This window comes from Chenopodium quinoa, unplaced genomic scaffold, assembly GCF_001683475.1.
Source record: "Chenopodium quinoa cultivar QQ74 unplaced genomic scaffold, ASM168347v1, whole genome shotgun sequence".
NCBI classification, from domain to species: Eukaryota; Viridiplantae; Streptophyta; class Magnoliopsida; order Caryophyllales; family Amaranthaceae; genus Chenopodium; species Chenopodium quinoa.
This window is the reverse complement of record NW_018744239.1, coordinates 3,247,724-3,265,873: the sequence shown is the minus strand read 5'-3', so window position 1 is coordinate 3,265,873 and position 18,150 is coordinate 3,247,724. Positions and strand designations below refer to the sequence as shown.

The 18,150-nt window shown below is 34.7% G+C and overlaps 2 protein-coding genes and 1 long non-coding RNA gene across 3 annotated transcripts; 2 read left to right on the top strand and 1 right to left on the bottom strand.

The window, feature by feature from the left end:
- Positions 1 to 8,442: 8,442 nt before the first annotated feature.
- LOC110694186 lies at positions 8,443 to 9,875 on the top strand. The gene is made up of 3 exons (XR_002505782.1): positions 8,443 to 9,106; positions 9,263 to 9,319; positions 9,516 to 9,875. It is a non-coding gene; the product is annotated as an uncharacterized LOC110694186 (long non-coding RNA).
- A 39-nt stretch (positions 9,876 to 9,914) lies between these two features.
- Positions 9,915 to 14,629, top strand: LOC110694185 (E3 ubiquitin-protein ligase BOI-like). The gene is given in 5 exon segments (XM_021871363.1): positions 9,915 to 9,975; positions 11,211 to 11,397; positions 13,234 to 13,460; positions 13,462 to 13,596; positions 13,860 to 14,629. Coding segments are annotated over 4 exon segments (1,014 nt in total). The 5' UTR covers positions 9,915 to 9,975; positions 11,211 to 11,288; the 3' UTR covers positions 14,403 to 14,629.
- A 926-nt stretch (positions 14,630 to 15,555) lies between these two features.
- On the bottom strand, positions 15,556 to 17,811 carry LOC110694540. The gene is made up of 3 exons (XM_021871721.1): positions 17,434 to 17,811; positions 17,124 to 17,267; positions 15,556 to 16,532 (listed from the first exon to the last, which is right to left on the bottom strand). Exons 1-3 carry the CDS (start codon positions 17,575 to 17,577, stop codon positions 15,978 to 15,980), a joined length of 843 nt encoding a protein of 280 aa, XP_021727413.1. The 5' UTR covers positions 17,578 to 17,811; the 3' UTR covers positions 15,556 to 15,977.
- Between the last annotated feature and the right edge of the window lie 339 nt (positions 17,812 to 18,150).

The window sequence follows — 18,150 nt, the reverse complement described above, 5'->3', positions numbered from 1 at the left end:
CGTTGTTAGGCCTCTTTGGCGTGCTGATTTAAAGGGAACATATGCCCTAAACACGTGGCATCTTCTTGTGATGACACGTGTCACCATCTAACTGGGCCACGTGTCGCTACGAGATCGGCCTGAAAACCTTGGGTGCTCTTGAGCTGAATGCGTGGCATCTTCCTGTGGTGACACGTATCACCCTATAACTGGGCCACGTGTCACTACGGGATTGGTCCACGTATACGAGGTATTTTTTCCCTCAACACCGTATGTTTTAGAAATTAGAAAAACATTGAAGCTCCTTGATCTTCTAAAAGAAATAATGTAAAAAAAAAGTTGTTATATAAGGATGACTTTTCAGTGGTTACAATAAATTGTAGCCATTGTATTAAATCAAATCTCAACAGTTTAATTTTATTGACTAATGTAAACCGTTGATATAATTTATTTTTTATTTTTACTTTTACGAAAAAAATTGAAAAAAAAAAAAACTGGCTACCACTTTGAATAAGATTATACTCCGTAGTACATACCATCAATTGAACCATAGATCACTTTCGGGATTGTATAAGATAAAAATCAATCAAATCTGAGTATATACAAGTATTCTGCATCATACCATATGTAACTTCATTCAATAAATTGATCAAATTTCGTTTATTGAACTTCAATTTGATTATTATAAAGTCTGGTAATAAATTGGCATCTATATGACCCAAACAAACTGGCTACCACTTTGAATAAGATTATCAACACATCGACCTTGGCCAAATCTTTGACAACTATCAGATTTCTCCAATTCTCCATTATTTTTCCTAAATAATTTTCAAGAAAAATGGAAAAGAAAATTCCAACCTTTGCACTTTCTTCTCTTGAAAATCCAACCTTCATTTTATTCCTCAAAAAACCAACTTTTATACCCCACCTTCTCCATTATATGTCATGTGTCAGCCATAAATTTGTTAATTATTTTTTTATTATTAAAAAACAAAAAAAATTCAAAAAACCCAACCCCAGGCCACCCTCCTTCCTTAACCACCATATCCCCGTCGGCCACCCGAACCCAGCAATCGCATTTCCCCACCGCCCACCGGAAAACCCAGTAACCACAATTCCCCACCGCCCACCAGAAAACCCAGCAACCCCATTCCCCAGTGCCCACCGGCCACCGAAACCCAGCAACCACATTCCCCTCGCCACCCACAATCACAACCCACAACACCCGCACGCACAGCCCACAACATCAAATAACCACCATCACCACCAACCTAAACCGTCAGTTGCAGCCCCCATTCGCCACCCACAATACCAATTTGCCACTCGTAATCACCACTTCACCATCCACAATCACCAAACAACCACCATCACCACAAAACCTCTTCCAAATTCAAATTCTGACGACCACCACACTACACTAGAAAACCATAAAACCCACTACCTACAACCTCACAAAACCCACGAAATCCCACAAAAACTACCACCTACAAACCCACTACCAAATTGAGCACAAATTAGCGTTTGAGGGCGACGTTTAAACAAATCTTCTGGGTTAATTGGTTCGAAAAACAAAGGAATGGGTTCAATTTTATTTATTTTTTTTTTGTGATTTTTAAATTTCCTGGCGAAAATCGTGGGTTTTTTTGGTGGATTCTCGCCGGAAAAACAACAAAGGTGGCTTGGTTTCAAAATGGCGAGATGAAGTTTCTGGGTGTTGATTCTCGCACCAAGAGAATAGAAATCGTGGTGGCAGTGGAGGTTGCAGTCAGGGGAAGTGGTTGGAGGTGATTTTGGTTTGGTTTGGTGGTTTCGGTTAGGGGTAAAGGTGAAGTGGTGGTGGTTTGGTTTTATTTGGTAGGGTGGTAGTTGAGGTGATGACGGTTGGGAGGTGGCTAGGTGGGGAGGCGAGTAGGGGCTGCGAGGTGAGTTGTTGTGCGGTGGCGGAATTGGTGGCACCAGCGTAGATGTTGTGTTGTTTCCGTAATTGATGAGAGAGGAAAGAGAAAGAGGAGGAGTGAGAAGGGAAAGTGAGGGAATTAAAAAAAAAAAAAAGGCTTTTTAAATGCCAAGGGGATTTATGGAAGAAGTTGAGGTATAAAGGTTGGATTTTTGAGAAATATAATAAAAGTTGAATTTTTAAGAGAAGAAAGTGCATATGTTGGATTTTTAATTTCCATTTTTCCTAATTTTTATACAATTCACATCCCAAAACCTATAATTAATGGACGCAATCACAAATAATAAATTCCAGCTAAGGAAGATCAAAAGCATAAAATTATTCACAAATTTCAATGAAAATAACCCCACAAACTGGCGAACAAAGATTATATGAAGGGAAAATAATACTAAGCAAACAAAGAATCGAAGAAACTGAAAGATAACTGATAAGAACATGGATTTTTTTGTCAATTTTTTTTTTTAATTATAAAATAAAAAGTAAACCATATCAATGGTTTACATTGGTCAATAAAAAATAAATGGTTGTGATCTAATTTTATTCAATGGCCGCAATGTAATTGTGGCCATTTGAAAACAGTTCATAAAAGAAATAAGCGGAAGATTAGCGCAATCTTCATATTAACACTTTATATCATTGCTACATCAGTTATTAGGCTATTTTTTTTTAGATAAACTTATCTAAACTTATTAGATCTTATTAAAACTTATTTTAGTTGTAATTTGTACTTGGATAACCCTTATCAAAACTTATTAAAGCTGAACTGAACTTATCTGAACTTATTACACCTGAAATAAGTGAAAATAAGGTGAACAGAATAGACCCTAAGCATAGTTTTAGATAAATGGGTGAAAACAAAAAGTGGGTAAAACTTATGAAAACGAAGAGAGTATTTGATAAATTTTTTTTTTTTTTTTGTTTCATCCGGTTCACTCTTTGGGCTAATCCGGATTCAAGATCAATTATGGGTGGTTAGGTTCCAGTGTCCTTCTAATTGTTATTGGGTGGGATCGAATACACGATCCTCCCTACCAAATATAATCTCAATCACCACTACATCGACCGTTAATTGGTATTTGATAATAATTACAACAATGGGAAGTGAATGCAAATATTGAAATATGAAATCACTCTAAGATCCAAATAATAAAAGTCCAAGCAAAAGTGACATAATTGGCATATGACATGAATTTGGGCAGGTCCAAAATGAACATATTCTCTTTGAGTCTTTCTCCATAATCTTAGTTGGATGCAATTGACTTTTAGCATTCATAAATCATACCACATTTACATAATCCACCTTGTTAAGTTCTTAGCCACTCACTAATCTCCCCTATTAACTTTACCCACGTTATTATCGTGCTTACTCGAATCCATTCCACTATCTCCCACCTAAAAAATTAAATTAAAAATAACTACTTACTACTTCTTCTGTTCTTTTTTACTTGACCTGTTTCTTTTATCACGCTTGTCAATGCAAAACTTCAGCCATCAATAACTTTAATTCTTCATAAGTAAAAATTATAAAAGTTATATATTACGATAGTACTTATTGAGACGAATTAAAAAAGATATCATATGAATATATTTTTCCTACATATCATTCACAATAGATGGTCAAAGGAGAGGTGGTAAATATTGTAAAAGTCAAAACGGGTCAAGTAAAACAGAACGGATGAAGTATTGTTTATTTTATTTTCATAAAGTGAAAGACGGAAATACCCTTTAAGTATAAGTCAAAACAAGACGACAACAAGCAAGTGGAAAGTGTCAGGATTTGGAATCAAACCTTGGAAGTGGAGATATAGGGGTATATTTGTGAAATCACTTTTAAATAAATAAATAAATAAAGATTATAGAAAATTCAAAAGGCATTTTTTTTTAAAAAAAAAAAGGTAGAAAAAGACGAAAAAATTGGTGGGAAAACGAGAAGGGAGGGAAGATGAGAAGGAGGGTGGGCAGCGTGATGACTGATGTGAGTAGTTAATGACTGATGAACGCGATTCCTGAATTTTGCCGGTGGTGGGTCCTACCTTTTCCAAAATCAAACAATTTTCTTAATTTTTGAGATTTTAATTCAATAAAATAATAAATAAATTTCTTCATCATTTTAAAAGAATGATCTAGGATTATTATGAATCTTTGCTTTATCGATTATTTGGATTTTTGGGGTGAACAATTAGGGGGGAATCATCTAGACTTTAGTAAAATTGATAATGTATAAGGAAAATTTTGTACAAAAGCTTGTTATTTGGTTGACAACAAAATGCAAAAAATGAGAGAATTAAAACTACATGAAAATTTTCATTTCTCACAAAACATTAAGGGTAATATTATATGTACACTATTGGAAATTATATAAAATTAAAAATTCATGACAAAAACACGCATAAATCAGTGTAATTAGTGTTTATATTTTGATGATTTCTTAACTTTTTACGATTTTCAAGTGTAAATTTAATGCTTACATGTAGCCCTAAGAGCTATGTCTAACATTTTCTAAACAGTAAAACACGCCCTTGGTAATATTTTATTTTTTTTGGTGTTTAGAGAGCCACAAGGACGAGAGTGAGAATTGATCTCAGGATCTTCTGAAGTCGGGAAGGAAGCTCTAACCACTTGAGCTATCCCTCACTCTCCTTTCTCAAAAATTGTAAATCCTTAATACCAACCAAACAAGAAATGAAAAATTATACTTCATGAAATTTACTATCTCCCTATTTTTATAAGTGTTATGCTTTAAATATATTCACTATTCACATAATGATTTTTGACTTGACTCATTAACTAATTCTAAAAAATCAAATGTTGTCGTATGCTCTATTTTTATTTTTTTATAATTTTTTTTGGATTCTTCATAATGTATACTTCTATAATATTAATTTCATTATAAATTTTACTAACATATAATTGGAAAAACAATAGTCAAAGTTGTGTCTTAACAGTCAACATATGTTTGCTACTTTAAGACCTTGTTTAAATCAACTTATTTTTACTTATTTCAGAAATAAATAAATAAATAAATTTAGTTAAGAAGTAGAGGATTTTCTGGTTCCCTTTAGGGTTTCTATTTTGGGAGGGTTTTTTTAGTCTTAATTGCTAGAATTTTTCTACTTTTTAAAGGCTTTTAATTTTTTCACTCTTCTCATTTTTTCTATTTCTCTTTCATCTCTTTTCTCCAGGTGTCTTTTGTGAATATTTGTAGGGGCTTTAATCGGTGTTTCTACCGGTGGTAAGCCTCAAAAAACTTAAAAAACTTTTTAATTGCTTTCAATAAATGAATCCCATCTTTGAGATGATGGTTATTCTATTAGGGTTAATTTCATTTTTAATTTGTCTATCGAAGTTTGAAGATTTAGGGTTTCGTAATCTCCGAAAGTATCTAGAAGACCATATGAGTATTTTTCACTCAAACAACTATTCATCAATGAATCTCAAGCCGAATAGTACTAACTTACATATTGCATTGTTTCGGATGAATTTTTTTTATTAAAACGATCATTGATCGAATATGCGATGTATATAGTTCTAAGGTGATTTGTACTTGTGTTGGGATTCTAATTTTCCTAGGAATTACTTGTAAGTGTCGTTTGGCTATATGTAATATGACATTAATGAAATAATTTTTCTTCCTGTAAAAAAAAGTTAGATCAGAAAAAATAAGATCATATCATCGCTTTATGTGTAGCTTTTTATTGTTAAATATCTTTATTTTCATAATGAAATAAATTATAATTATTACATATTCATAAAATGCACATTATTACGAATCTAACAAGACCCTGCTTGATATTTTTTTTGTCCTTATAGATTAGCATACACTTACAATGTGTTTGGATTAAAAGAAATAGAGGGAAAGGAAGGGAAGGGAAATAGAGAGATTGAATATCTTTCTTATGGATAACAAATGAGAAAGGAAGAAAATTTAGGGAAGAAAAATGGAGAGATTAGATCGTAGTAAATTGATCCTTCGAACAATTGAGAGATTTGGAATGAAAACTCATCACAATTCTCTCTCCCTTCTCTTCTCATCCCTCCCCTTTTTTTCATCCCCTCCTTTACCCAAACACATTATTAAGGCCAAAGTTTGGTTAAATGTGACAATCAAACCAGATCAGATAAGCAAAAATAAGGTGAAATAAACAAGACCTAGTGTAACACTTAAAAACACACAAAAGAAATATGACAAATTTTTGGTGCAGCAGGTCATACCATATGGCAAAGGTTACCCAAGTTTTTTTTTTTTTTTTTTTTGTAATAGGTTATCTGAGTTTTTCAGTCAAGGGTTACTTGAGTTTTTCAATCAGGGGTTACTTGAATTACTTGGCTAGGGGGTTACTTGAGGGGTTCGGGCAGGGGTTACTCAAAGCGAGGGGTCAACTCGGTTAAGGGTCACTCAGTTAAGGGTTACTTGATTTTCTTAGTCAAGGGTTACTCAAGTTTCTCGGGCAGGCCGCATTCCAAAAATTGTGACTCGAGTAACCCATGTCTGGGAAACTCGAGTAACCTCGAAAACTCGAGTAACCCCTGATCGAAAAACTTGAGTAACCTCTGACCGAAAAATTCGAGTAACTCCTGACCAAGAAACTCGAGTAACCCCTGACCAAGAAACTCGAGTAACCCCGAAAACTCAAGTAATCCCTGACCGAGAAACTCAAGTAACCCCTGCTGGACGGTAGAATAGGTTGCATATAAAAATTTGTGAAAGGAATATGTAGAAATGAATAGATAAACAAATTTGTTTAGCAAAGAGATAAACTTGGCTTTTCTCATTGAAATTATCAAGAAAACATTAGTTTTGTTTGTTTTATTATTATTTTTTTAAACACTACTCATATGATTATAGTTCTTAATCAATAAATTTCAAGAACTTTAAGTTTTTTGTTACTCATGAAAGGCCCCATGTGGGAAAATGTTTTCAAAATGGAAACAATATAAAAGACTTAAAAAAAGTAAATATGCAAACCGATCGAGATCACTCTCCTTGCTACATTTCAAGAAAAAAAAAAAATATAAGTATAACTATTTTCCGTATACAACATTTTTTTTACAGGATATACACAACTTTTTAACTTAACGATAACATACCTAAACTAATTCGTATTTATTAGGGCTGGTAAAAACTGACCCGACCCGAACCCGATCTGAAAAAAGCGGGTTAGGGTTGAGGTTTCCGACCCGAAAACTTAAATGGGTCGACACGAACCCGAACCCGAAATTAAATGGGTTAGGTTAAGGTTGAAAATCTCAACCCGAAAACGACCCACTTAACCCGAAATAAATTTCAGGTCAAAATCAGGTCGGGTCAACCCGAACCCGACCTGATAACCCGAACTAATTTAAGTAAGAAAAAGAAAAAAAACGTAAAAAGCTTATTAAGCCCAGCCCAAATTCACAAAGAGGCTTCCATACATAAATTCAATACCCTAAATGAACTCATTTCCCCTCAATGATCTTCAGCCGTTTTTCCCCTCACTTCTCTCTCTTTAATTTTCTCTCTCCTCAAATACTCATTGTTGAATTCGACAGAGGTAGTTCCGTTAAGCCCAACTTTACCATTGTCATTTCCTTGACGACTTGAATCCTTCACTCCTCCACGAATTCCTCTCCTTCATCAAAGCTATCTTGCTTCTTAATTTATTTTCTGTTTTTTTTTTTCGTGTTTTTTATATGCTAGTTTTGTTTATTTTCTAATTCTTCTGTTGTTAATTTTATATTTACTTGCTTCCGTTTATTTTAGTTTTTTACATGCTAATTTTCGAGTGTTATTACTAAATTCTGATGTTAAATGTTGTTGATTATGTTATTATACGGTTGTTTTTGCTAATTTTTTATTGTTAATGCTAATTTTTATTGTTAAATGTTGTCTATGTTATGGTAATTCTTGCTAATATTTGTTGTTTACTTTTGTTTATCATGAGCATGCATGTTTTAATTTAGATCTTACTAGTTAGATCTAGATAATATAGTCTGATTTAGAATTGCATGTTTTAATTATGTTAGTGTTGTTTTTCTTTATAGGTTTGGCAGCAAGAAGTAGCCCACCCATGTTCAATTGGAAATGTTGTGGATCAATTTTGAAGCTTGAGGTGGTGAACAAGGATGACAACCATGACAAATTGACAGTCCCAACATCGCCCGATCTTAATCCAAATGAAAATCTTATTGCATCTTCTATTATTTTTTGAAAACTGTAATTTGTGTTATTAAAACTTTATCTTTGGTTTGTAATTAGTGAATTACAATTTTTATTGGTTTATTATCGTTAAGTAGGATTGTTACTTTGTTAGACTAAGCTATTTAATTTTGGTTTGAATTAAAATGCTTAACCTGAACAACTTGTATTTGAAATGAAAAAAAAAGTTATTCAGGTCAATTTTAGGTTAACCCAAACCTGAATATATCAGGTTTGGGTCGGGTTAATTTCAGGTCAAAGAAACCTGATTTTAACCCAAATTAAAAATCAGGTCAAATAAGGTCAATTTCGGGTTGACCCGAACCTGAAAATATCAGGTTCAGGTTAGGGTTTTCAACCCGAAAAATTAAATGGATTAGGTTCGGGTTGGGGGTAGCTGACCCGAAATTTAGGTGACCCGAACATGAACCCGACCTGATCCATTTGCCAGCCCTAGTATTTATTATACGAAGTATTTTTAATAAAAAAAAATCTCTAAAGAAAAAGTTTACCGAGTCATCTACATAATTCATGAAATTCACATTTGATCTATACCAACTATTCTACTCATTTATCATCATGTAGTTTGTGTACCAACTAAAAAAATATATTTTTTTTGTTAGTGTATTTTATTTTGTATGCTAAATTCAAAAGAAAGAATTGAGTTTGCGTAAAACCAGTAGCATTACCCAACACACAACGGCAACACAAGCAGGAGCACCTGCACCACCTCCCACCCCTTTTCTTTCTTCCACACTCTCAATTATTCTCATTTTCTCTCTCCTCACCTTAAAATTCCCACAAATTCATTTACCCCCCTTTTTTTTCCCTTTTTCTTTTTTCCATATTTTGTTGTCCCCCCATTTTTTCTTTCATTTTTCTGGGTGCATAATTTATGAGTTCTCCTATCTTATTTATGGCATTTCACGCTTCTTCTTGATCAATTTTCTCTCTCCTTTATCTTTCTGTAAATAAATTTATACCCATTTTTCCAGGTTTGTGATGTTTCTAGCTCATTTTAACTTGTTGTATTCTTCGTTGATTTAATTTTTCTGGGTAAAGATTTGATTTTTATGGGATGAAGCTCATTTTTTTAATTTTTTATTTGATGGGGTGTGCCCTAATTTTGTTGATATGTTTTGAATTGGCAGGATCTGTTCTTGGGTTTTCTGCTGAAAGTTGAATTCAAAGGAGATTAATTATTAAAGGTAATCAATTTAATTTATTGTTATTTAAAAAAAAAAACTAATTTCTTCTTATCCCTGCTTTTGATGAGTTTGTTTATCTATGTTTGTGATTATATTTTAAGGGAATCTAGGGATTTTATTTTAATTTTTTTTGGTTGATTTGGGATGGTAAATGTTCATGTTTAGTGTTGACTAACAAAAGCTGGGATTTTTTTAGGGTTCATCTAATTATATATGTTTGGGTCCAATTTAGTCAAAATTGGGCCTAAGCACTAAATGATCCAATTAAAAGCCCAAGGTCAAGGTTCAACTCTCCAATTGCACAAAAGTCAAAGGTCAGCCCACAAAGCATTCCAATTGGGCTAAGGCCCAACCTCACCATATATGATGAGGTATAAAAGCCATCATATTGACACATTCATAGAGACACGTTGATATTCATATTCCAATTCATATGCTCACTCTTGCATTCAGAAATATTCCACAAAAGCCTCAAGCTACAAACTCTCTTGCATAGTGTCTTCCTTTTACACATTGTACTGACTTTAGCATCGGAGGGGCCTTCCTCGGAAACACCCCCGAGGCTAGTTTACGTGTGTTTACTGTGCAGGAAACCTTCGGCCCAACACAACTTGGACCGAATCCAGTCTTCTCCATTTCAGCGGACCTTCGGCAAGGTCCCATTGTTTTCACCCGAAACAATATATATATATTTTTTTGAAAGTTCATCTAATTACCTTATCTATCTTGATTTTAGCTGTTTCTTCATTTTAGGATATATTTGAAGCGATGAGTATCTGCATACACGTGTGTTGATTCTTGTCACAAGTTGAATTAATGATAGATTTTCTCCCCTTTTAAGCTGATGTTGTGTATATCTTCATATCTTGCGTTATATGTGGTCAATCCTGTATATGTGAAAATTATAAGGATATGGATGAAAGGGATAATGGATGAGTTTTGTAGGAGGAACTAGATGTAGAGAGCGAAAGACCATCTTGATGTTGGTTGATATGTAATCAATTTGGGTGGTTTTGCTTGTGTTTATAGATCGAGTGATCATAGCCGTGACTTAGTTGCTGTGTTAAGCAACACTTTGACATCTTAGTGATAGGAAGTTCATATAGTTGGCCACCAATTTGATATCAAGGCATTAGCAGCTTCCCCTGGACCCTGGCGATCCTTTGTTTTGTTTGTTCCCCCCTGCTTTTATCTTGGGTTGGATAGAGGAGGTTCAGGGTTCAACCATTTTCTGCCAGGTGGTGCCTCCCTCTCTTTGGTGCGCAGGATTATGGACTAACTTTGTGTCTTAAGTGAAGATATGATTTGCTGAAGCTGTAAATTTGTTTGCACGAAAGGTTGAAGGATCCATGCATACATGCTAGGAATCCACATCTTGTCATGTGTCATTTAAGCATCTTTACCGGATTTCAATCTGTGTGAGTATCTTTCGGGTTTGTGACTCCCTAGGATTTTCTTTCATGTGACTGACTGCTTAACCACTTCAATTACTGTTTACACATATACAAGTATGATTTTTCATGTCATGTTTGTTCATATGGTCTAGAGATGCTGACAAAATTAATTAATGGAAGTATTAGCATATGGCACTTGTTTCTAGTAATACTACTGCCTGACCCTTGTATGCATTGCATGCTAACTTGAATCAATCCGCAAAACCTTGTCATTCCTTTACTCATACTTCATATTTGATCTATCTCATGATAGGATTTTTAATGATACCCTCTTATTTGGCTAAGGCTTGGTATTGCTTTTTGATTACCTATCTTGCTTGACTCAACCCACAAATCCTCCCTCTAGCTAGTGATGTGTTGGAAGGATGTTTGAAATTACTTATAATAGCAATCTTGAATTCATACTAACATATGCATTTTTGTATAAAATTATTCAGGAGTTGCTTGTCTGTGAAAACATTTGGGAAGGAAGAAGCCTGTAAAATTAAGCTGAAATTGCACAATAATTAATCAAAATGTACGGAGGTAACAACAGCAATCATGCGCTTCCCATGTTTCTGGATGATAATCGTTTTCCGCTGAATACTAGTACACCAAACCACCAACTTCAGCTCTTTGGGAATTGTAAGTACTGATATTATTTTCCCAAGCCCCTCACTCCTGCATTCATCACATTTACTTTACTCTGAGCTGTTCCATTAGGTGTTCTTTGCCATTTGCCGTGGGTTGAATATATTTAAGGATTAGATTTCTGACTGCTTTTAAAGATTTGGAGAAGGAAAGGGTTAGTTGGGTATCGCCGTATCGGAAATAAAGTAGTGGAAAGTTGACGTGATCGACTTCTCCAGCCTCAAGTTTTAGTATTTGGAGTTTGGTTTGCATGAGTGGATAATGACTCAAATCCTTTTTACACTTAAGGTCCTTCAGAATGACAGAAACTGGAAGGCTATCATAGTATTTTTTTTTTTGTTGTTTGCTTTTGTATCTTCATTTCATTTATCATCTCAACTCTAGTTGCATTAAATGGGATTGTCTAAGAAGCATGACGGTTTGGTTATGTTAAATGGTATGATATGTTCTAAGGTTTAACTCTTTTAGTGTATGTGTCCAAGTTATCTTTAAGTTCTTGAGATAATGCTACAAACTTAAGAGAAAGAAAGAAGTGGACAAAGTCTTAACCAGTGTTGGGAATGTACTGTCTGAACACGTGTACTAGTACGCTAGAAACACACTTTTTTGGGTTACATTTAACATATATAAGTAGCATATTGCGATCTTGTACTCGTTATGTTTGTTGAATTTTCACCCTTGTTGGGTCAGCTCAACCAATTTCAAAAATAATTAAGACAATAACTGGGTCAGTTCAACCAATTTTTACACTTGTTGAATTCCTTGAAAATTCTGTTAAGATGATAAGAGAGGAAAAAAAAAACCATGTTCAGTTAGCTAGTTGGAGGTTTGGGCTTATCGTGGTGTTATGCTTGTGCATTCTTTGGTATATGCATGTGGCATAGCTAGAAGTTTGACTACAAAAATCCACCCCTCTGCTTGCTGTAAACTTATCAATTCTTCAGCTTACATTTCTTGTTCACTATCTTTACTCTTCATCAGCTATCAAACTTTCCTCTCTTCCATCTGTCCCCTCAGTAGCAACCACAATATTTTCCGTCCCTCGTCATGGATGAGTATATCTTGTTTTTAGTGGTCGAAGTTGACCTTGGATGTTCATAAACATGCAATTTAGCTCAGCTTGTTCAAAAACAGCAGATTCGTCTCTGTCCAGCCTAACAGCCGATGATATGATTCCCATAAGTTTCAGAATTAGGCTATGTCAACCTATTTGTCAATAACTCTGAACACCTAAACAGGTAATTAGGGCAAAGCTTTTAACGTCACTGAAGTTTAACCTGAAGAAAACAAGAAAAGTAGTTTGCTTTATTTACTTTTTATTTATGCTTGATGTTGCCTATTGGATGTCTTGGAAGTTGGAACTTTGTTAAGTAACCGAAAACAAGAAGAGTTCGGTTACACTTTCTAACTGCAATTGACGAAGGCAGCATATGAAAATGAGATATTATCAATGATGGACCGAGAGGGGGCAAAATTGATACACCTTATTGTATGTTACATTTGCTCACAAGTCATCATGATAAATAGCTTCTAAAATATTTGTTCTGAAGGTTCACATTATGGGGTTTAGTTACTTGGTCTGCTGCCTAACTTTTGGTCTAGGCTACCTTGCTCTTGCATGAAAGAGTGCTTATGGAATTTGGGCTGTACAGATTGCTGTATCTTCTTAAATATATTTTTATCTATATTTTCTCTTTGTGGTTCACAAATCCAACATACTGACAATTTCATTGTTGTTAATAATTCACCTGATCGGATTGAGTAGCATACATATTGATTATCTTTATGCTGAGCTCAACTTATTTGTCTTCTCAATTGAATTCCTGACAGTACCCGTCGGATGTACAGTTGACCCAGTAAATTATTTTGGGAATGACCACAATTCTTCTATTCTCCGGCCAAACAAACGAGTTAGAGAGGCTGATGATCTTGCAAGGCAACAGAAGCTCCAGATCTCATTGAATTATAACCTCTGCCAGGATGAAGTTGACCGTTCAGCTAGCATCCCAAACCATAATCCGGTATCAACTGGGCTAAGGCTTTCATATGATGATGATGGGCCCCAACTCATCTGTCACTTCTGCTAGCGGAAGTATGACAGCAACATCCTCCGTCCTCATGTCACTTGGTGACAATATAAGGAGTGAGCTTGAACGGCAAAAGGAAGAGTTTGATCAGTACATCAAAATTCAGGTATACTCATCCATCTACATCAAATTTTTAAATTCATGTTTGGCATAGCAATGACTACCATGCCGGTATCTGATTCTTTTCCCTTTATGTTGAACATTATTAAATTGTTTTTTTTTAGTTTAATTCAGTGGGCTTTTAATTTCCTTTCAAGGGAAGTTTTATTTTTGCTTTTGCTCACCAACTACAGTCATAGATTTATATATATTCCCATTAGCATACGAATACAGAATTGCTAAACATTTACCATTTTGACATTTGAGCAGCAAGAGCAATTAGCAAAGGGTGTTAGAGACATGAAGCAAAGACACATGGCCTCATTTCTAAACACTGTAGAGGATGGCATAAGCAAGAAGCTTCGAGAAAAGGAGACGGAGTTGGAAACTATAAACCGTAAGAACAGAGAACTTATGGAGCGAATAAAACAGGTGGCAACAGATGCACATAATTGGCATTACCGAGCTAAGTACAATGAGTCTATGGTTAATATCCTCAAAAACAATCTTCAGAATGCAATTTCTCAAGGCGCTGACCAAGGGAAGGAAGGGTTTGGAGACAGTGAGGTTGATGACGCAACTTCTTACATTGACCCGACTAATTACCTCACGGTGGCAGGAGGACGGGGAAAATCCATTGCAGGACCCAGTACCGAGCATTTGGCCTGCAGAGCTTGCCGAACCCGAGAAGTGTCTATGTTATTGATGCCATGTAGGCACCTGTGTGTGTGCAAGGAATGTGATGGATTCATTAGTGTCTGCCCAGTCTGCAATATCCCTAAAAGTGCTAGTGTGGAGGTATACTTGTCTTGACATCAGCTGTCCAATGATATCATGTATTTTTCCTTGTATGTCTTACCGAGATGTATACTTACCCGAAATACCAATTGCTGATGAAAATGAGACTGTCACTCGGTCATCTGCATTTGTTATGAAGAGTGTTTGATAAATGAAATTCAAACCTAAAAATGTGCACATATGAAACTGCTCGTTTTTAACCCAATGAAAAGGCCTTTCACAAGCATTTGCGTGTGTATGTACTTTATCGTTTAGGGTGTTTCAGCTGCAACTATCAAGTATATTGTTGGCTGTGTTACTAGGTTCCCAGCTGCAACTGTCAAGTATATATCTTGGTGTGAACTGTCAAATGTACTAATGGTAGCCATATTATGGATTAACTTCTATGTTTTCCAAACACTCCTTTAACTCAGAAATGTAAGAATTTTTTGTTGAGGATATGACATAATTTTACTACAATACTCTATATTATTAAGCAAGCCTCAATTTATCTGCATGATAAACATATATCGGAATTATGTTTATCTTGTGTTGTTTTTGTACGGAGTAGATAAATTAATAAAATATCTTTTAGATAAACATTTTTTCATTATTAGGAAGTTAAACTTGTATTTTCTCCTTGAATTATTGGAGTAACATTCTTTTCAAAGGCATGAAAAGTTAAAACAGGACATGATTAAAAAGGCTTAAACTTGTATTTCCTTGATTTGCTTAATCTCAAGGGAAGTAGCTAATTTAATCCATAATGCTTTTTTCTCTTCACTAGATGACAGTATAGCCATGTTCTGCAAACAATGTCTGTTTTTGCTGTATCCATAATCTTTGTGGTTGAAGCCTTGAAGGGTGTGTTCTGAAGTCATATATCTTGCTCTTTATATCAGCCGATACTACCACAGTATAGTATGTTTTCGGTTGAGATAATATCCTCCACAGGTTTCGAGCTTAGCCAATGAAGAAACTAGATTAACACGGACGAAATTTTCTAGTTAACATTGCCATGGAGCCATATGTCGCATGCAGATGCCAATAACCCTGCAGATGGCAGATCCATGGAGTAATAGGAGAGGTAAGCATTCAATCATTTCAGTTTGCAATGTTTGTGAGCATTTTCTTCTGATTTTGTAGGTCATGTTACTCTGATTCATTCTCAACTGTCTAGCATAGATAGATTTCCAATCTTTTTCAAGCTAGATTTTCGTTAAATAGCTACAAACGCCAGTGACAAGTTTCAAATAAACACATAACATGCATATTACAAGTTTACAACCAAGGTTCAAAGTAATAGCAGCAAATCACAATAAAAGCTAAGCATTAAGATGCTCAAAAGTCAAAACATTCAACAAAACAAGCCATTAAATCCAAAAACAACAGTCTTCAAAGAAAAAAAAAAGCAAAACATGAAAGCACCAGAAAGATAGGGAGACTAGTAAACTGCTGCTTGAAGACGAGTGAGAAAATCTTCTTCGCTTGGTGAAACTTAAATGGTAGTGACCTTATATGCTAAAATTGTTCAATAATTAGAGAAGTAGCTGTTAATTCAATCCAAAATACTTCCTATCAGCAGGTGTATCAAACACAAAATTCGCAATTTCACAAAAATTTTCCTTTAATGTCTCTGGTATAAGTCTCTGGGGGCAAAGGGTAAGTTCTGAAGTCATAAACTTTCTTAGATTGCGCTTGAGAAACGGCCAGAGTTGCCACAGTAAAAGCTCCAGTCTCCTCCTCAATTGACTCCGTATTCTTCACACTGATAAACCATTCTCGGTTGAGGTAATCCTCCACTTGTTTCAGTATAGCCATTGTCTGGTTATCTCTGCAGCATATATGATCAACACACAGACGAAGTTTCCTACTCACTGCATCAGTACTGAAGTCATTCCAAAAATCATTATGGAACACAAATCCCAGCTTAACCTCTAAACATCGTAACCCTTTCGACCATGCAAGTTGAAGGCCTTCTAGGAAAGCAATGTAGAATGAAACTGAATGGTCACTTGGGTCGACGTTGTTAAGGAGGCGCATAGAGATGCCAATGACCCAATTTCCGTCACTGTCACAAATTAGTCCACCAGAAAATCCACGAATTGGCGCGTTAGGTCCATCAGGAAATAAATTGGATGCACTTACAGTAAGATTGTGGTAATCCTGCAGCACAAATTATCAGAACAAATTTATCACTTCAACTTTGTAGGTACAACAGCACAATAGTTAACATACTGAAACTCTGTATGCAGTGTTTTACAATAGTTAGATGCAGGACGATTATTGTAAGACATAAAACAATGAAATTCTACACTGCCTCCGTTAATTTTTTTAGTTTTGCAACAAAGGGGATTATTTATGAAACAAACAAAAAAAAGTCTCTTTGTTACAACTAAAAATTAGCGGGTGCTTCAAAAAAAAAAAAAAATTAGCGGAGGTAGTAGTAAGACATAAAACAATGAAATTCTACACTGCCTCCGCTAATTTTTAGTTGTAACAAAGAGATTATTTAAGATGAAATTCAAAGGAATATAAGAAATAAATAATTTCCTTCCAATTCAATAATTTAACTAATTTTGGAATTAAAATTTAAAATTAGCCGTTTTGGTAAATATTTTTGTAAAACTAGCCATTTTGGTAAAAGATCTTGACAAATAAGCTAAGTGACATGTAAAAAAGATTTAGATGTACAATTTTGTGCAAGCAACTAATTCAAATATATGTTATTAGCTAATTATTATGCATTTTGCATACCATTCTAGTACATCCAGGGAGTTTCTTCCTGTATTTTCTCTCTAATTTCCACTTATCATCCTTATCAGTCGCGTCGCAGTGCCTCTTAGGATTCTTCTTCCACATTTTGCAAGGTGCAATCTCTTCACACACGTAACAGTAACACTGCATTGTGGTAACAAAGTTACTAACAAAAAAAAAAAAAAAACCAGCTTTAAGAAATAAATATTCTCTCCATCCTGAATTAATAGTCACGTTGATATTGTAATTTAACTAGTAGCGTGACAAACATTACATACTATATGTTGTACGTACGTAAGTACTTAATTACCTTACTGCAATGTCTCTTAGGAGACGATTTTTCCAAAAGGGTATTTGAAGCAAAGATGCCTTGGATGAGGGAAATCATCCTCGGGTTCGAGGCGTAATGAAAGACTAAAAGCCTTGGTGAAGATGAGCATTTGCCCTTGATCATTCACATTTTCAACAACACTTTTATTTATAAGGTTTCCTTTGGGATTCATTGTGACTATCTATAGTAAGGCGTATGTTGTAAATTTGTGATGTGTAAATGTGTAATATATACAAGTAGTTGAGTAAGCTAAGGTTGAGGAAGATGAAAAGATTATAGTTCAAAAAGTGGGTAGCATGCTTAATTAGTACTTGGGGAGTTACGTTGATGTTAGTTTTTAAGGAAGTGAACCTTTTCTCTTCTCAATGATCGTGGGAAATGATCGACAACAGAAACATTGGATAAGGATTAAGGACGCATACTTACTTACTTAAGACTTTAAATAACTACACGGTAATAAATGAGGACAAATTTAGAATGACTACAATAATATTGTACGGAGTACCTATGTAATCTTTCAATCTTAACCTTTAAAATTTGGTACTCATATTAAATCTTAACCATTGACTAGTAATTTTTATTTTTTATAAACATAAACAATTTTTTGTTGTTGTTGTTGAGATTTAGGGCATGTTCTCTTCCGTTGAAATTCAGTTCAGTTCAGCTCTTAATTTATGTCTAATGATATTGCTAATG

Coding starts and splice junctions, on each gene's coding strand:
- LOC110694540 (XM_021871721.1), bottom strand. CDS start 17,577: ATGATCAAGGGCAAATGCTCATCTTCACCAAGGCTTTTAGTCTTTCAT. Junction 17,268..17,433: donor CTAAGAGACATTGCAGTAAG/GTAATTAAGTAC, acceptor ACCACAATGCAG/TGTTACTGTTACGTGTGTGA. Junction 16,533..17,123: donor TCCCTGGATGTACTAGAATG/GTATGCAAAATG, acceptor TTTGTGCTGCAG/GATTACCACAATCTTACTGT.